The following is a 16081-nucleotide window of genomic DNA, read 5'->3' as shown; positions in this document are numbered from 1 at the left end:
TTAACTCCTTTTTTCCAATGTAACTAGACAAAGTACGAAGGATAATAGTTTCAATGTGTGCTAATAAAAATAGATTTCTTTTACATAATAATACTTTATTTCATTCAACATACACTAAAGTTAAGTATTAATATCATACATAGATAAATCAATAACCTTAGTCAACAACAGCAAATATAACGCTTATTAGATAGCTTCAACACAGACTGGTATAATGTTTTTAAAACGCCTTTTTATATCTTACGAGTGATTTTATATGTAAATTTTCGGTAAAAGAGTACAAAATAAAAATATAGCGTGTATTAAGAGTTCACAATTTTGTGCTTAAAGGTAACTTCTCACTACATTAGATAAATATAGTGGAAATAAAAAAAAAAATGGTCTAATAACGAAGAGATAATTTAAGAGTTAACGTATTTCTTTTATATTACAATTATTTTTTAACTACACAAGTATTTAATACTTGTGAAAAATTAATTCTAAATCTCACTTCTTATGGATTCATGAGGTTTATTTTCGTAACAACTTATTATGTACTTTTTATAACCGATAATGAAGAGAGCATGCACATTCTGTGAGAATCAATGATTCTCTAGAAAAAATAAGAACTAACAAAAGACTAGAAAACGTTGTGGAGGTGGGACAAAGACTTGATAAAAACAATTGTTATAATTTTTTGAGATTCCAAAACAACTATGAATATAGACGATAGTCATTGACTTCGTTTAGGATATTTAATTAGGACGACACCTGTATTAAACGAAAAGCGATTTTTAATTATAACTAGAATTCTTCTGACTGACTAGAATTAAAACTTTTTCCAAAAAAAGAACCGTGTATGTTTTTGGCACAGTCTGCTTAACGGAAAATCTAGAAAATAGTCGAGTGTACAATCCACATAAAAATTAATAATATTGCTTGTGGCACTAATATCAGGTATCAGTTTGTCTCATATTCGATATTAGAATCTCAATATCAGAACAATATACAAATTTTAAAATCACAAAAAGAAAATCGTCGATAAAAGTATAAAATTACGCCCTGCATAAGTTAGGCCTCATTCTCTCGTATTTACTGTGCTACATATAACAACAATTATAAGAACACTGGCCGACACTGGCTTAACAAAGATCTACTCACAAAGAGCTATGACATCATACTTATAGACGCACCAAAGAAGCTCATAATAAATGCTAGTGGAACCGGAGTATTGACTTCTCACACTTACGAGTACAACAACCTGAAGGGAAACAATACAATGCCTAATTCCATTTTTATTTTAAATTAGTGTTGCCGATCGATAGTCGACTATCGATTCTACTATCGATAGTATAAATACTATCCTTCCTTTATATTATATTCCATTTAAAAATACTGGTTTATTTTTCGATCTTCCTTATTTAGATACATATTGAAGCACTTATTATATATGTCCACATCGACAGAAAATGTTTATAAAATTATATATCAGTCTAAACTATCTTCGATCATTATTACTGTTAAAACAAACACAATACTATTTATTGTTGCAAATTGGCAGAGTATCGATAGTCTGAAACAACCTATAGTATCGATACTATCGATAGTTCGGCAACACTTTATAAGATATGTTAGACAGTAACTGTTATATCTTACTATGTTATATATTATATTATGGCACGCAAGATCACACATCTAAGCACACTCATAAGTTTATCTACGTACGTTGTTATTTGTTTTACCTGATGTACAAATTCCTATCCATAGCGTCTGTCGCGTCTACAAAAACTTAGGTAGATACCTACGGAGACTCATTCACTACATAACACAAAAAATGAGATCAGTGACACGGAAAACAACTTTATAAAACGTTTTATATTCATTTGTAAAATTATAAAAGATCTTCAGTCGCATATATAAAGTATATACAAAACGGAATGTCTTATAGAGTATCAAAATATAAGGAGGAAAATACTTTTCGACCGATACTTTCAGATATAATCCCTGTACAGTTCAATATAATTATATTCGTAAATCTATTGTGATTCTTACCCACTGGGCTAACTTCAAGTGTATCTTTTTAGCTCCGGGAATATTTCCATAAGCACAAGTTCAAATAGTTCCTGAAATAAAGAAATAACTAGGTTAAAATTAAGTTTATTGTGATTCTGGGTTGGATAAATAAAATGTGGAAAATGCAGAAAAAGTTAGCTTACTAGACATCATATGCTTTCCATTTCAATGTTTCAAAGGTAGATCCTAATTATTAGGAATCAATTTAAACAAACAACACAGCCATTGCATTAGACAAATGAATTTATGGATAGACAGAACTGACATCAATTTAGCGCCAAAAATAAGGAAGTGCTGTCTCTCGAGCAGTTGTCGCGAGATCGCATCGATTGAGTATCGGAGACATTGTGGCGGGAATGCTTCTCCGCGCCAACAAACTAATAATTTTAGAATACGAACATGATCGCACGCAAATCTTTGTGATAGGAACTATGAGTTACATAGACCTATAATGTTCCACTGCTACTGGACTGTGATACCCAAAATTGATGTCATATTTTTGAAATCGTTTTTTATTACAGCATTGTCAAAAAATTGGTCGTTCAAGTAATTGAAATAAAATTTACAAACTAGATAACAACTTTCCTTCAGTATTTTAATCGATCCTGTGGGAATATCGAAATTTATATATTATATATAAAAATAACGTAGTTAAGAATTTTGGCATAGATTTTAGAAAGGAAGATTTATTTATAAAGTGATTGCACTAGTCTAGTGTAAAATCATTAATTAATGTCATTGGGCAACAGATACTCAAATCGGCGGGATACGCGTAGGCGTGAGATACCGGAATAGTTGAACTTCGCGAGATTTTATTAGTATAGAAGTGTAGGCTGGGTGTAAGAGTGCTTGGAAAGTTCGAAAAAGTACAACAATAAATTTTAGAAATTTACAAAGTTTATATAAAAGCTTAGCAAGTTTCAATATTTGAAACTATTTAAATTTTTTAATTTAAATTACGCGATGTGAAACAATTGAAATTTTTTTTGTAATATTATAACTACACTTCATATCAAATGGTGACCTAAAATTGTTTTGAATAATCAATGTGATATAAAACAGAGAAATAATAAAAAACAATATGCCTATTCTATTTAGTGCTGTAGCCTGTGATAAAATTATAAAATCGAAATATGCTTCTTGTGATGGGAACTTCACGGAGATAATAGAGGAGGTGATGTTGAGACTTCCATCCGGGAGAGGAAAGATGACATATTTCCATGGACATTATTTGTTCCACTATATCATAGAAGATGTTTATTTCTATTTTTGCGTCACGGACAAGGTGAGAATATTTTTATGGAGTGATTGATTATACCGACTTAGGTACACGAACGCGACTTACATTATGTTGTAATAACAACTGGGAATGTCACTTTGTTAGAGGAAAAATGAAATATGTACATTGTCGAACAAGTAATTGTGAAATTTCGATGCCATTTTTACCTAGCCGTTTATATCCTACGATTGGCAAAAGTTCCTTCTGGTTGCTATGTATTGGAAATGTTTATTTAGTAAATATGATTAATTTAGAATATGACGTATAAAAGTTAAGATCTTTCTGAATAAATAATTTTATTTCTGTTAAATTTTCTCAGCGATGCCAACGCTCCAGAGCATTTTTATTCCTAAACGAAATTCAAAGAAAATTTAAATCAAGAGGCAAAGATGATTTCGCTGACATCTTAGCAGCTGAAATGTATCGATACAGTGAAGACTATAACACTATCACGATAAGGCAGGGAGAAATTGACGAATTAAATAGTATTGGAGTGGATAGTAGTGGTAAAGTTTTACATAATTATTATTTTTAATTTTTCATAAAACAAATAAACTTTGTCTTTATTTGCTAAATATTAATTATTCACTTCAGTAATAGATTAATTTATCATTAGTGTTAAATTAATGTTTGAGCAATTGTTTTTACTTTTTACAAAGTGTAGTAGTTGTTCAGTAGCATTAGGCATAACATTATATTCCTTAATATTTTAAATTTACCTACAGTCTTTAAACCGGCAAATAGATCTTTCATCATACGCTTGTTTTTAACAGAACCTTAAATATTTTCCACAGAAACAATATTGGGAGAAAAAATACTATTGATTAATAACACGGAAAATTTAACTTATTTCAGTGTAAGTACAAATTATTTTTTTTATGTTATACTTTTGCTTGAATAGAATATCCACTATCATCAAATTATATAGAGGAAGTCTGCAGCAAGGTTAACTAAATACAAAACAGGAAACACACACACATTCTGCATTGTGGACGTATCATCTATATGTTACCAATCAATCAAGTATGTAGATACCTACTTCAAAAATACGCGATGATCGTGAAAATCATATTAGTCGAAAGTCTCAAATTATATTAATAAATAGGTTTCCTTATGTATTTATATATTTTGGTATAATAAAGTAGCCCTATGCCAGATTATATTTCTTATAAAATGTAATAAAAAAACCTTTCTTTTTTCAGACTATTTCGTACGTAAGAAAAACGCCAGAAAAAGTCGAGATTTCAAGGAAGAATTGCAGAAGCATGTTATACATAACCGTTATAGTAATTTTAGTTCTTATTTTAGGTTTTAGTATTTACAGTTTAGAACCAATGACTTGCGTCATCATAACATGCATATTTATAATATACTTTATACGTTTTGTAAGAAATAAAACTGAGTAAAATAAAATATTTCTTAGTGTTATTTTGTAAACCTCGAATCTGAATGTTCAATGTGCGAATAAATTTACAGTTAATTGACATGTGAAATATGTCCGCGAAGAGCAGGAAAACGAACGTCACGTATAAAAAATACTTGTGACAAAGTAAAGCTATTTTTAAAAGTGATTTATTTGCAACACTCTCGTGAGTTCAATATTCGGTCATGCAATTATTCAGTATCTACATAGAGCAATCTTAGCATTATTTTATACATCACATATAAACGCAAATAGCATTATGTACCAGTTACCTTTAGGATAAGAAGAAAATTTATTGTCGAGTGAGTATTGCTAACACTAGCATTACTTTTACTGCCACTAGAGGGCGTTGAACTTAATTAAAGTGTGCATGTATGCATAATACATTATTTAAGGCCTCCTTCACGCAATATAGCTGCAGTTACAGTACTTTTAGGCAAGCATTAAAACACAAGCAACACTCACATAGAACAACTGTTTGTTGTGAGTAGTGTTCTGCAAAGTGTAGAACAGTTTGTGTGCTCCGCGCGCGGCCGCCGGCGCCCCCACCAGCGAGGACAGCGTCTCCATCACGCTCTCGGTCAGCTGCTGCAGCGCTAGTGTTCGCGTGTGCTCTGTGACAATGAATGGACTATTTTTTTTATCAGCACACGGATCACAATCATAACCTGTTTTGATATACTTTTTGACTATATACATTATGTATTATTAGAAAAAAACAATTGTAAGAAACAATAATTGTAAGCCCTTCTAGCATGATAGGGACCAACACTGTTCAAATGAGTTTCTTTCGACATTTCTTCTCAACAGTGGTCGTTCCGATATGCCAGTAGTTTGTAGCTTGTGAGAAATAACTATTTAATACAAAAATTTAAGTGTGAAGGTCTAATTTCGGAATTAATTATTTAAATTTGAAAAAAGGTCCATTCATTCATCAATTTATACGAGTACTAGCGGCCCGCCCCGGCTTCGCACGTGTAAAAACATAATAAATTATACACCTAAACCTTCCTCTGGAATCACACTATCTATTGGTGAAAATCCATACATCAGTTTTTGAGTTTATCGCGAACAGACAGACGTGGCAATGGACTTTGTTTTATAATATGTAAGGATGATGACAATGAAAGTTTTTTTGGTCTTGCACCAATAATATGGGCAATTTATATGGACATTATTAAGAAAAAGTTTGTACGAGCTTGCACACAACAACATAAATAAACAAAGCTTATAAATCAAACATAAAAATGATACGTAGAAGGTTAGTTATTACCAGCTACCTATGCGATCAATGTGTGGTTCCCGCTCACCTCTGTCCTGCACATTGCGGCTGTGCACAGTTTCGCTGAGCGCGCCGCCGGGCCACCACGACTTGAGCACCACACTCACGTAGTAGTGCAGCATTTGTTCCGAGAACAGCCATGACACTGTCTCTTTTATTTGCCTGTACAAAAAGCAAATTGATTTAGTATTTTTTATAATACTTTTGATATAGTTTAACAAATCAAACCATAGATTCCAATAGGTTTTTTAACCTTTGAATGTCAAATAAATATCGCATACCTATAAATACAAAATAGGTAGAGAAGCGTGTGTAGTTCCATTCCAAGATAGGACTCCATATCAACCCGTGGATGCAATACGAGGCCACTAAGGGACACATAGCCTAGGTACCTGATAGGCAACATCAAACAAATAATATTCCCGAGGAGGGTTGACGTCAATCAGGCGGCTGGTTATAAATTCACAACTTCATCTTAAAAGGCAACAATGACATTCTTAAGAAGGGTTGATGTCAGTGCGTCAGTCAGGCGTCAGGCGGGCAGTTTTAAAACTACAAACGCATCTTAAAAATTAAGGTTTATTTACGCTGGACCCCGGGCTTCGCGGCTTCATAACCTAGAACGCAACCGGGAACATGAAGTCTGAGAGGTTATATACCATAATGTTTACCTATTTATGGTTCTGCCGTAGGTGATCTGCACAAACGTGACTAGGGTCTTCCTCAGCCACCGGAAGACGCCGCGCATGTCGAACACTTCACTCAGCAACGCGTATAGTGGTTCCGCTATGCTGTCTCGCTCTTCACCCATTGCGGCAGCACCTAGGGTTCGTATTTATTGATGATGGAAGTTTTGGAATGGAACAACATTTTTAAAATGGACGCCGCACCAAAAACGACCTATAGGCTCTGCCTTTAGGTTGTTTTTGGTCTGCCAAAGAACTGTATTGCTGAAGATCTAAATTAAATAAATTAATATAGTATAATTAGTAAATTTAAAAACTGGAAGAAGGATGCGAGGGAGCGTCATCGGTGGAAGAATCTCGTGGAAGAGGCCCCAGATCCACAAAGGGTTGTAACGCCGTTCGGTGAAGAAGAAGTACACAACATTTAACAGTGTAAGAATGGTTATGATCGGAAGACACCAAGTTAGAATCCTGCACGTACCACATCTATCATCGTATACCAATCTGATTCATGGATAGTTTTTTTTATAAATCACCACTTGTTTCCGGTGAAGGAAAACCGTGTGAGGAAACCTGAACACTTGTTGACTATTTACTTAGTTCAATAGTGTATGTGTGCGACTATTTGCCACTAGATTCATATCAGATGTCTTTAGACGACCTGAATAAAATCTGACCACAAGAAAGTTAACCTTTCAGAACAACCGTTAAGTTACTAGTTCCAAAGAAATATATGACTCACCACGCATAGAGTTGGTCATGCTTTTTGCAGGGTCCCCGTTGCCTTCCAATAACAGTGATATCTCATCTTCGTCGGCGGATAGATGGGTGAACGACATGTCTTTCTCTTGGGACGATCTGTTCGTTGCTTCGCTACTATTACTGTTGAAATTTATTTAATTAAATAAATATAATCGCAATTAAACTTAAAGAGAACATTATTAAATAAGAACAAATTTTCATTTAAGTTTGTGAACATTGGATTTCATTTAAAAAAGTCAAATTAAATTATATTAAAGTAATAGTTATTGACTCTTCAATTCGATCCCACATCATCTCTCATTTATTTATTTCAACTTTATTTACTATGAAGGTACCAGGGCCGAACTTAATGTTACAAGTATTCTCTACCAGTTCAACCTTCAGGAAAACATTTGAAGATGTGACGCCGCGAAGCCTGATGTCAGCGTAAAAATAAACCTTAGAACTTTGAAGATCTGGCTGTGACTTCACCGCCCGCTTGGTTGGCAAATGAATGAATATGAATTTCTACTCCGTGAAAGGAAAAGATGTGGAAATATTCTTCAAGTTCAATACCTTTTAAATAATGTAGAGAAAGAGAACTTATTTTTCTTAGGCAAGTCTCCTTGCTTCAGATACTCGGTACTCGGGTTGAGGAATGTATACAAAGCTTCGCACTGGTTCAGTCTGTCGTCTTCTAAAACAAACTGAAAGCAATACACAATGCTAACCCAAGGCTGGTATAGAAAAGAAAAGAAAAAAGCTAGTATACAAGTCATAATACTGATGGATATTATTAATAAACCACAATAAGTAAACTTTGTTTTTTATTTAATTTTATTATTTTATGTAAATCCTGTTTCCTTTTCTAAAATATTGTGAAAGATTTACTCGAGGAAATCTTGCGAATAAATTTTCGTCTGAATATAGTTTAGACTTAGGTTACAGACTACGATTTTTTTTAACATCAAATAAGAGGCTGTTATTGGAGAAAAAAATGTATGAAAAACAATCAAAATACTTCCTACCACGGAAGGAACCAATATAGCAACGAAATAAGATAGCAAGTATATTTTGGTTACTACCTCTAAATATTTCTGTATTAACTGTTTTGCCTTCTCCAAGGAATTCTTATCGTTTTTCCCAAATAAAAATTTGAAGGAATTCGACGGCAGCTCCAAGTTTTTTAATTCTGAACACATAGGCCTAAGCTTTCGATGTAACTCCTGTAAACAAAGATAAATATTTTATTTTCTTAATATCGTCCACCTTATCTTGACATAATTTTTAATTTCTCAAAATGTAAAACCATTTCGATTTGTATATTTCTACTGAATTTTACATCACTTAGGGCAATCTCGAAGTCATACTTCGAGATTATTGTTAGAATATTGCACGTGTCAGCTACTTGTTCAATATAGTTGCATGTGTATGCCTTTGATTCTTGAATTTGAATATGAATCTTAATGTCATATCATAAGGTTTAGTATCACGTGTCACGACTTCGACTCTTCAACTACCAACAGTATCAACGCTCCAGCGGAATATCAATCTTAGTAGTATACAATAAGGTTTAATATCGTGTGTACTGACTTGAAACTCGTTGAGCGTCTTGAGCAGCACCCAGCCCGTGGTGATCTGTTCAGGGCGTTCGTCGTCGCCCGCCTCCGCCGCCGCCATGTGCACCACTATCACGAACTGAGGCGGTTTGTTCTCTTCTACCACCTGACAAATTATATAACACTAGCTTTTGCGCGCGGCTTCGCCCGCGTAAATTTCATAATAAAATCTCGGTCATCTTTAAGTAAAACGATGTTGAGGTACGACGAGTGATGACGAAAACGATGACGAGTATGTTTACCAATTTTCAGCTTTTTATCTTTAAAATTGTATCAAGTCCCATTCAATTTTTCTCGGGAGAACAACTTTTCTCCACGGGTCAGAATAGGAATTATACCTATAAGTATTTTTTACATTACAAAATATAACTTAGGTTACTCGCGTTTTCTTTTTCTTTAATGCTGTAACAGCCGCCGCGGTGGCGCTAGTCTCGAAAAATTGCCAGTATTTTGATATCAACATATCACAACTGAAATAAGATTCGGCATTATATATTTTTATTAAAATATATTTTTGTTAAAGTCATAATATGATAGTTTTTTTTTCGTCAGTGTATAAATTTATATCCAATGGTATCGTTTTATTTTCAAAGTTCGATACTGTCATCATTGCACTACATCAAGTCAAAGGTTTTAAGAATATTAGACAAAATCTCCAAACTTCAAGATATAATATACTACTGTATACACTAGTTTCTTTTATTTGCTGTGTTATTAGAATATATGAAATAAACACCTCCGCGCTGTGGACGGAGGCCCGCCAACTGCCCAGATGGTCGGCCCAGGTGTCGGTGCGCGCGAGGTGCGCCTCCAGCCGCAGGCGCTCCGTGGCCAGGCGCTCCACCGCGCGCGCCAGCAGCGCCAGCGCGCGCGAGTCGGGCTTCAGCGACGCGCGCAGTGCCGCTAGTGCCTACACATTATTCATATACTACTAGTTGCGTCCCGGGGCTTCGCGCCGGTGGCTATTTCGGCATAATAAGTACCCTATGTGTTATTCCAGGTCATATTCTACGCGTGTATCAAATTCAGAAACAATCGTAATAAACATACGTACTATATACATACACATACAAACTTTCGCATTTATAATATTAGTAGAATTATATTATGGAGCAAATTATATGAAAATATCGCTGGTTGAAGAAATCCTTTAATGGAATAAATCCGCCATTGTATATTTACTTTAATGTTGTGTTCATACTATACTATAATATTACCACTATGTCGTACTGAGAATATGCTGAATGTACAAATAAACAAGCCATTTCTTGGCGTGGCATGTTGTTCCAGCGTATCGTCTGATTCTGCTTAGAATAGGACCACTTCATATCATACCGTAGAAGTTGTGCGTGGCGATTAAGGGACATATGGCTTAAGCAACAATAGCATTGCCAAGGCAAGAGTGAATAGGCATTTTATGAGCTTGCATGTAGCTTAGCCTAATCGCATCCCATCAAACTAGGTTGAGGTATATGCAATCAAATTATTAATAAAAAAATATATAACGATTTACCTGAATCTTATTGTTGTGTCTCTCCTGAAGCTGGTCCAATTTCCGGCGCGCGTACGTGGAATGTTCAGTGAGGTGTAGCGTCCCCGACACACTCTCCGCCGACGACACGGACTCGTTGGACAACTGCCGGTCTTCTATAGGCGAGCGCTCAGAGTTTATTTCTGTAAGGAAAAAAAATCTTTGACTTCCTCTGTGGCTACACTGGAGATCCCAGGTTCGATCCCCAGTCAGATTAGGACAGAAAATGTTTTTTTTTTTTTTCAAATTGAGTCTTGGATGTTTATCTATATATCTACATGTTATAAAATAATATAGTATTGCATCGCTGTGTTAGTGTCTTATAACACAAGTCTCGAACTTCGCTAACTCAATCTGTGGTTTTTGTCCATATATATATTTACCGCTTGAACGCACAAGCGTAATTTCTACGCCGTGTTATAATTCCACTTTACTAATTACTAATACACTACACATACTACATATACAGTTCAAAATTTTTCGGTGAATGAATAATTTGCGTGAGTAAGTTCGCGCTAAATATAAAATGTTCTGCGATATATATTTCAATATTCGTAAAAATCCCTTCACAATTTCACATATTATTTACCTTTATTAGCCTCCTCAGTAGCAAGTTCAGCCACTAACGCTGTGTACTGGTCACTCAAGAGGAACGAAGAATAGTATTTGTCCTGTATCGTGTCGACTACTGTGTCCTGCACTTCGTAGAATACTTCTGGTCCCATGTCCCCTAACAGAAACCCCTCCATTCTTTTTCTGGTTTCCTGAAATATTCAGTATAATTTGCGTGTTTACTTTCGCGGGATGAAGTGTGAATCTTATTGAGTTAGTGTCCATGGACTATGGAAATTACTTATAATTACGATTATCGAATCGTAATTATATCGATAAAATATCGATTTTCCTTCACTGAATGCAAGTGGAGGCCTATTTACTTTATTTAGGATTCGCCATACATCGCTTGCGCTTAAAAGCACGCTTTCGTGTCGATAGTATGGGGCAGGCATATGAATATATTTTTAAAAAGGTAGGTAGTAACCTACCTTCTCTCTATCATCTGAGTATTTTCCCGGTTACTTCCTCAACCTTTAAGCGTCGGAGCCCAGGGTCCGCTTACCTACCTTATCTACTTTAATCTCAGCACTTGGAGATCTGATGTAAGTGTAAAAGATTTCGGCGCCGAGTTGGTGCCAGCTGCTGCTGGGGCTGTGCCTCAGCTCCTCCACAGCCGTCCAGAAGCCAACCAGCCCTTGAGAACACATCGTCTCCAGGAACATCGACAGGTATCGACGGCCGGTCACACTCTCCATCACTTTGTGTAGTGGTAGCGTCTGGAATTCGTAAAAACAAGTGTTAATTAGTTTAAAAAAATGGTTGCCTGTAAAGTCGGTTTTACGGGCGAAGATTTTACGTGACAACGTCTTTTTACGCGCGCGGCAGACCGATCATAGTTGAGTGGGAGAGAGACGCAAGGCATTCGGCGGGCCTCTCTCTCGTTCGGTGACTCATCGTAACGTTACCGGGCGTTACACTTTTTCATAAGTGACTCCCAGCCGCAACCTAATTTAAGACGTTGTCACGTCAAAAAATATTAGCAGGCAGCTTGGGTATATATTCCAGTAACAATTTTCAGAAATTTTTATTTCCAGGCTTTATATTATCATGGGCGCCGCCAGGATTATTTTCAGAGGTGCATCTGCATTTACACATATAACTAATCAATATCATTGCAATAAGAACTAAAAATGTGGATAACTAGAGTTGTGAGGGTCCCACTGATTCAGTCATGTAAGAATATGGATTTTTTTCTTCTGTAGATTCTTTTTTTTAACCCCTGTTCATAAGTGATATAAGGGAGTGCAATTGAACCCCCTTGGGTTCAATTGCATTCCCTTATATCACTGCCGGCGCCAACAGATATTCTGTCCTAAATCTCTTTTCCTAAATTTTGAGTGAACACGAAATATTGAGGAAAGTTTTGTGCTTATAAATATTTTTTTTAATCACCTAACGTGTATTTAAGAAATCATCAAAAATTAAATACATAGGTACCTTATTGTTACCAGACTCCACGGTAGGAAAAGCACCATCCCACCCCAGTTTTCTTAAGGCCGCTTCACATTCTTCCTTAGCTATGGTCAGCTGACTAATGTACTTCTTGAGTTTTTTAGCATCAGAAATCTGTTGGCGACTAATATTATGCTGTGTGTTGTTTTTCTCTATCTCTTCTATATCTATCCCTTTCGCTCGCTTCACGTTTTGTAGGGTTGTCGCTTGCATTATTTGAGTTACAATATCATATCTAAAAAATTACACAATTATGTTTATTAAAATTTATTTACGATATAATTTTCAAAAGTACCTACCTACTAAGGTACATTTTTTAGACAGTTTTCTCTTACAGCTTAAGTCTAAGATAAATAAATAAATTATATATTAGAAGAGCAGTTTTTCTATAAGTTCATATGTACTAGCAATATTCTCTGTAAAATATTAATTGTAATAGCCATTTGTAAATGTAAGTACATCGTTAGTTAAAAAAAAGTAATGTGAGGCAAGCTGAACACCAATATTCACTTACCGTAACCGTTTCAGTGTGTCAACGTTATTGCAGTTGTTAATTAGTCTTATGTAATCTTCAAATGTCTTTGCGTACTCGTGGGTTCGCAAGTGCATGGCGTTTACCTCCTTCTGAGCCTCTAAGTATTGTATAATCTTTTGGTTAATGTGATCTGGTTCTGTTATTAAATCTATTGCTGGTTGTAAAACTGAAAAAGAATTACAAATCATATTAAGGCATTTGACTAGTTGAGGGATAAGACCAAGGATATGTATGCAAGAAATTAGTGGCGGCCTTTGGCCAGCAGGGGGTTAAATAGCTGGGAAAAAATTGGATAAACCTATGTAATATTTGTAATGTCTAGAAAGAGGAATAGTGTTCTTAAGTTTTAGTTACATTTTTTTATCTCAAAGTTAAAACTACTTAGTAATAATACTATAAAAATTTATATTGGTTACACAAAAAAATTACATTCAAAATAACTATTGTTAGCTTTTTAAAATCTAACTTTTAAAGAAGCTGGAGTGAAATTATATATTCAAAATAGGTGCCTAATAATATTCAATATTTTTTTTCTATTACATTAAAAAATGTGGTAAACATATTGTAATAAATAATGAATATCAATTACTAATAATTTACCTTTGCATGCCAAAATCTCTCTCATGAGATGTGAAGCAGGTGCAAGGGAATAGCAGCGAGGCATCAGGAACATAATGATGAGCTCACTGATCTGGCGCAAGTAATGCAGTTCCGTTTCACAGGACATTAGGTGCGGTGACAGGGCAAAAACTGGTGCTTGGTTTAGTTCCAATCTATAACAAGATTATTATCATGTTGAAAAGCTGTGCTAAATATACTCATATTTGACTATGTAAAATTAAAAATATTACAGCAGACATGGGGCACAGAAGTTTTATTGTTATAAGTGCTGTACATTATAGTAGTCTTATGTCCACCGAGGGGTTAAGCGAAAAAGAAAACAGATACCTATACATATTTATTAATTTCACACATGTTAATTTTTTCTTTTTTTAGTTTACATCTACCATTAAGCACATAGTTATTTGCCACCTATAAATAAACATTTTACTATAGTTACTTACATTACATTTTTTAGTAGGCTGTGGTGTCCCACTGCTGGGCAAAAGCTTCCCATCTACTTCACTATCCATCCCTGTCCATTGGGTAATTTAGGCCTTCATTCATTTATAAGTATAATTTATTTGACTATTCGACGCATGAATAGTACTACAAAGAAAAGTTAGCATATGCAGAGAATATTACACAGAGAAGTTAATGTGGAATATTCTCTACCTCCTAAGATAGGAATAAAGCTGTCTTTTAGGGTGTAGTATGGTAGGGAAATAAAAATGAAAGTGTTCACTTTGAAAACAAACTTTACTTACGCGCAACTACGGGCAATCCTTATTCGCTCAAAATGCTGTGTAATCTTTGTGACCATATCACTGGCAAGAAGCCTCTCAGCATCTACTCTAAGGAGTCTCTCATACAATTTTTGAATAGCACCCCAAACATTTTCCTTAAACTTGTCCACCACTGGTTCAGGCTTGTGAGAGAAGTCCTTTAACCATTTAGTCACAAAGTCTCTCAGAACATAGTCAATCAACATTTGTAGTTGACTATCAACAGTCCTTCCAAATATAATCGGCAGATGAGTTTTTTTTGTTGTCATTGGCCAGTTCCCTAAATCTTCCTATAAAAAAGAGCACAACAATGAATGGTATATGATAGATAGATAAAAATATTTATTTATTTATCTGTACCACATATAGATACATTCAGTGACAAATAACGATTTAGAAAAAATATTTTACACTTTGCCTAAAACAGAGCATACATCTGTGTGCCACAGCAGCAGAAAATCGCTACAGCTCAGCACTATGTCATTCGGTTTTTCGAGCAACAAGAAAGTGTGAACAAGAGCAATTACATAGTTCAATTGTTTCGATCCATAGTTAATTGAATTACATTTATTGCGTCAAAAACTCATCAATTATTTCATATTTTTAGTATACCTATATATATCAAGTACTTAAATTAAATTGTAAAACACAATAATATTTAGGCATTGGAATTATAATAATAGTTGAATAATAAGGAAAGATGTCAAGATGAGGACAAGAATTATATTATATTATATAAGGAGATCAGTAACTAAACATATGAAGAACGTTTGGAAAATATTTAAGCATAAAATAAATAAATTATGGATTTCCAAGTTCCATTTCTTAAATAGGCTACATTTATAAGCCAAGCAAATATTGACCACTTCAGTACTGACCTTCAAAACTTCTTCAAATTGCCGCACTTCTTTTTCAACCTTTTCAATTAAGAATAAGGAGGTCTGATGAGGAGATGACACTGCTATATGACCCCACAAAGTAAGAGCTAGTACAGCTAGCCCCAAAAACAAGGCCAGTAACTGAATGTAAATTATGCCCCATAGAAAAGGAAAGTACCATGATACTGCTAGCCAAGGGGCTGTAACAACTATGACCCACAGTAACATGATTTAATTTTCATAAAAATGTATTTTTTACAATTTATTCATTTAAGACGAAATAAATTATTAGCATTATAATATTATTCCAAATCAATATTATCTAAAACGAAGATTACATCATTGATTCTATATATTTTGCCTTTTTCACTGTTTTTTTATTAATCTTCAAAATGAAAATAAACTCTACCCTCACAATAACATTCATTGATTTTCTGAAATACACACCACAGTCTATCAAAGAATAAGTTGACATTGATTGATATGAATAAAGAGGAATATTCACTGATTTGCCCTGGCCCTGGTGATCCACCTACGTACAAGACATCATGTCATGTCTCATCCCATCTTTTCATACGTAGGCCATTACAACCGTAATGTTGT

General features: G+C 34.6%; 2 protein-coding genes across 2 annotated transcripts; one reads left to right on the top strand and one right to left on the bottom strand.

The window, feature by feature from the left end:
• Positions 1-74: 74 nt before the first annotated feature.
• Positions 75-15972, bottom strand: snz (snazarus). The gene is made up of 17 exons (XM_053744533.2): positions 15479-15972; positions 14583-14890; positions 13816-13988; positions 13195-13381; positions 12666-12915; positions 11735-11944; positions 11203-11377; positions 10596-10756; positions 9819-9992; positions 9057-9188; positions 8549-8689; positions 8040-8170; positions 7465-7604; positions 6708-6858; positions 6065-6198; positions 5220-5368; positions 75-2102 (listed from the first exon to the last, which is right to left on the bottom strand). The coding sequence occupies exons 1-17, from the start codon at positions 15704-15706 to the stop codon at positions 2046-2048; spliced, it is 2901 nt and encodes a 966-aa protein (XP_053600508.1). The 5' UTR covers positions 15707-15972; the 3' UTR covers positions 75-2045.
• LOC128669610 (vesicle-associated membrane protein 7-like) lies at positions 2879-4765 on the top strand. Its single transcript, XM_053744536.2, has 4 exons — positions 2879-3337; positions 3651-3837; positions 4126-4187; positions 4534-4765. Exons 1-4 carry the CDS (start codon positions 3134-3136, stop codon positions 4735-4737), a joined length of 657 nt encoding a protein of 218 aa, XP_053600511.1. The 5' UTR covers positions 2879-3133; the 3' UTR covers positions 4738-4765.
• Positions 15973-16081: the final 109 nt, after the last annotated feature.

The sequence above is a fragment of the Plodia interpunctella genome, chromosome 4 (genome assembly GCF_027563975.2).
Source record: "Plodia interpunctella isolate USDA-ARS_2022_Savannah chromosome 4, ilPloInte3.2, whole genome shotgun sequence".
NCBI lineage: Eukaryota > Metazoa > Arthropoda > Insecta > Lepidoptera > Pyralidae > Plodia > Plodia interpunctella.
This window is presented reverse-complemented; position numbering and strand designations above follow the sequence as displayed.

Excerpts from the sequence above, each read along its gene's own strand:
- LOC128669610 (XM_053744536.2), top strand. The coding sequence starts at position 3,134 with ATGCCTATTCTATTTAGTGCTGTAGCCTGTGATAAAATTATAAAATCG. Across the intron at positions 3,338-3,650 it reads ATTTTTGCGTCACGGACAAG|CGATGCCAACGCTCCAGAGC; the intron begins GTGAGAATATTT and ends AAATTTTCTCAG. Across the intron at positions 4,188-4,533 it reads AAAATTTAACTTATTTCAGT|ACTATTTCGTACGTAAGAAA; the intron begins GTAAGTACAAAT and ends TTCTTTTTTCAG.
- snz (XM_053744533.2), bottom strand. The coding sequence starts at position 15,706 with ATGTTACTGTGGGTCATAGTTGTTACAGCCCCTTGGCTAGCAGTATCA. Across the intron at positions 11,378-11,734 it reads CTGAGATTAAAGTAGATAAG|GAAACCAGAAAAAGAATGGA; the intron begins GTAGGTAAGCGG and ends TGAATATTTCAG. Across the intron at positions 10,757-11,202 it reads TACTGAGGAGGCTAATAAAG|AAATAAACTCTGAGCGCTCG; the intron begins GTAAATAATATG and ends TTTTCCTTACAG.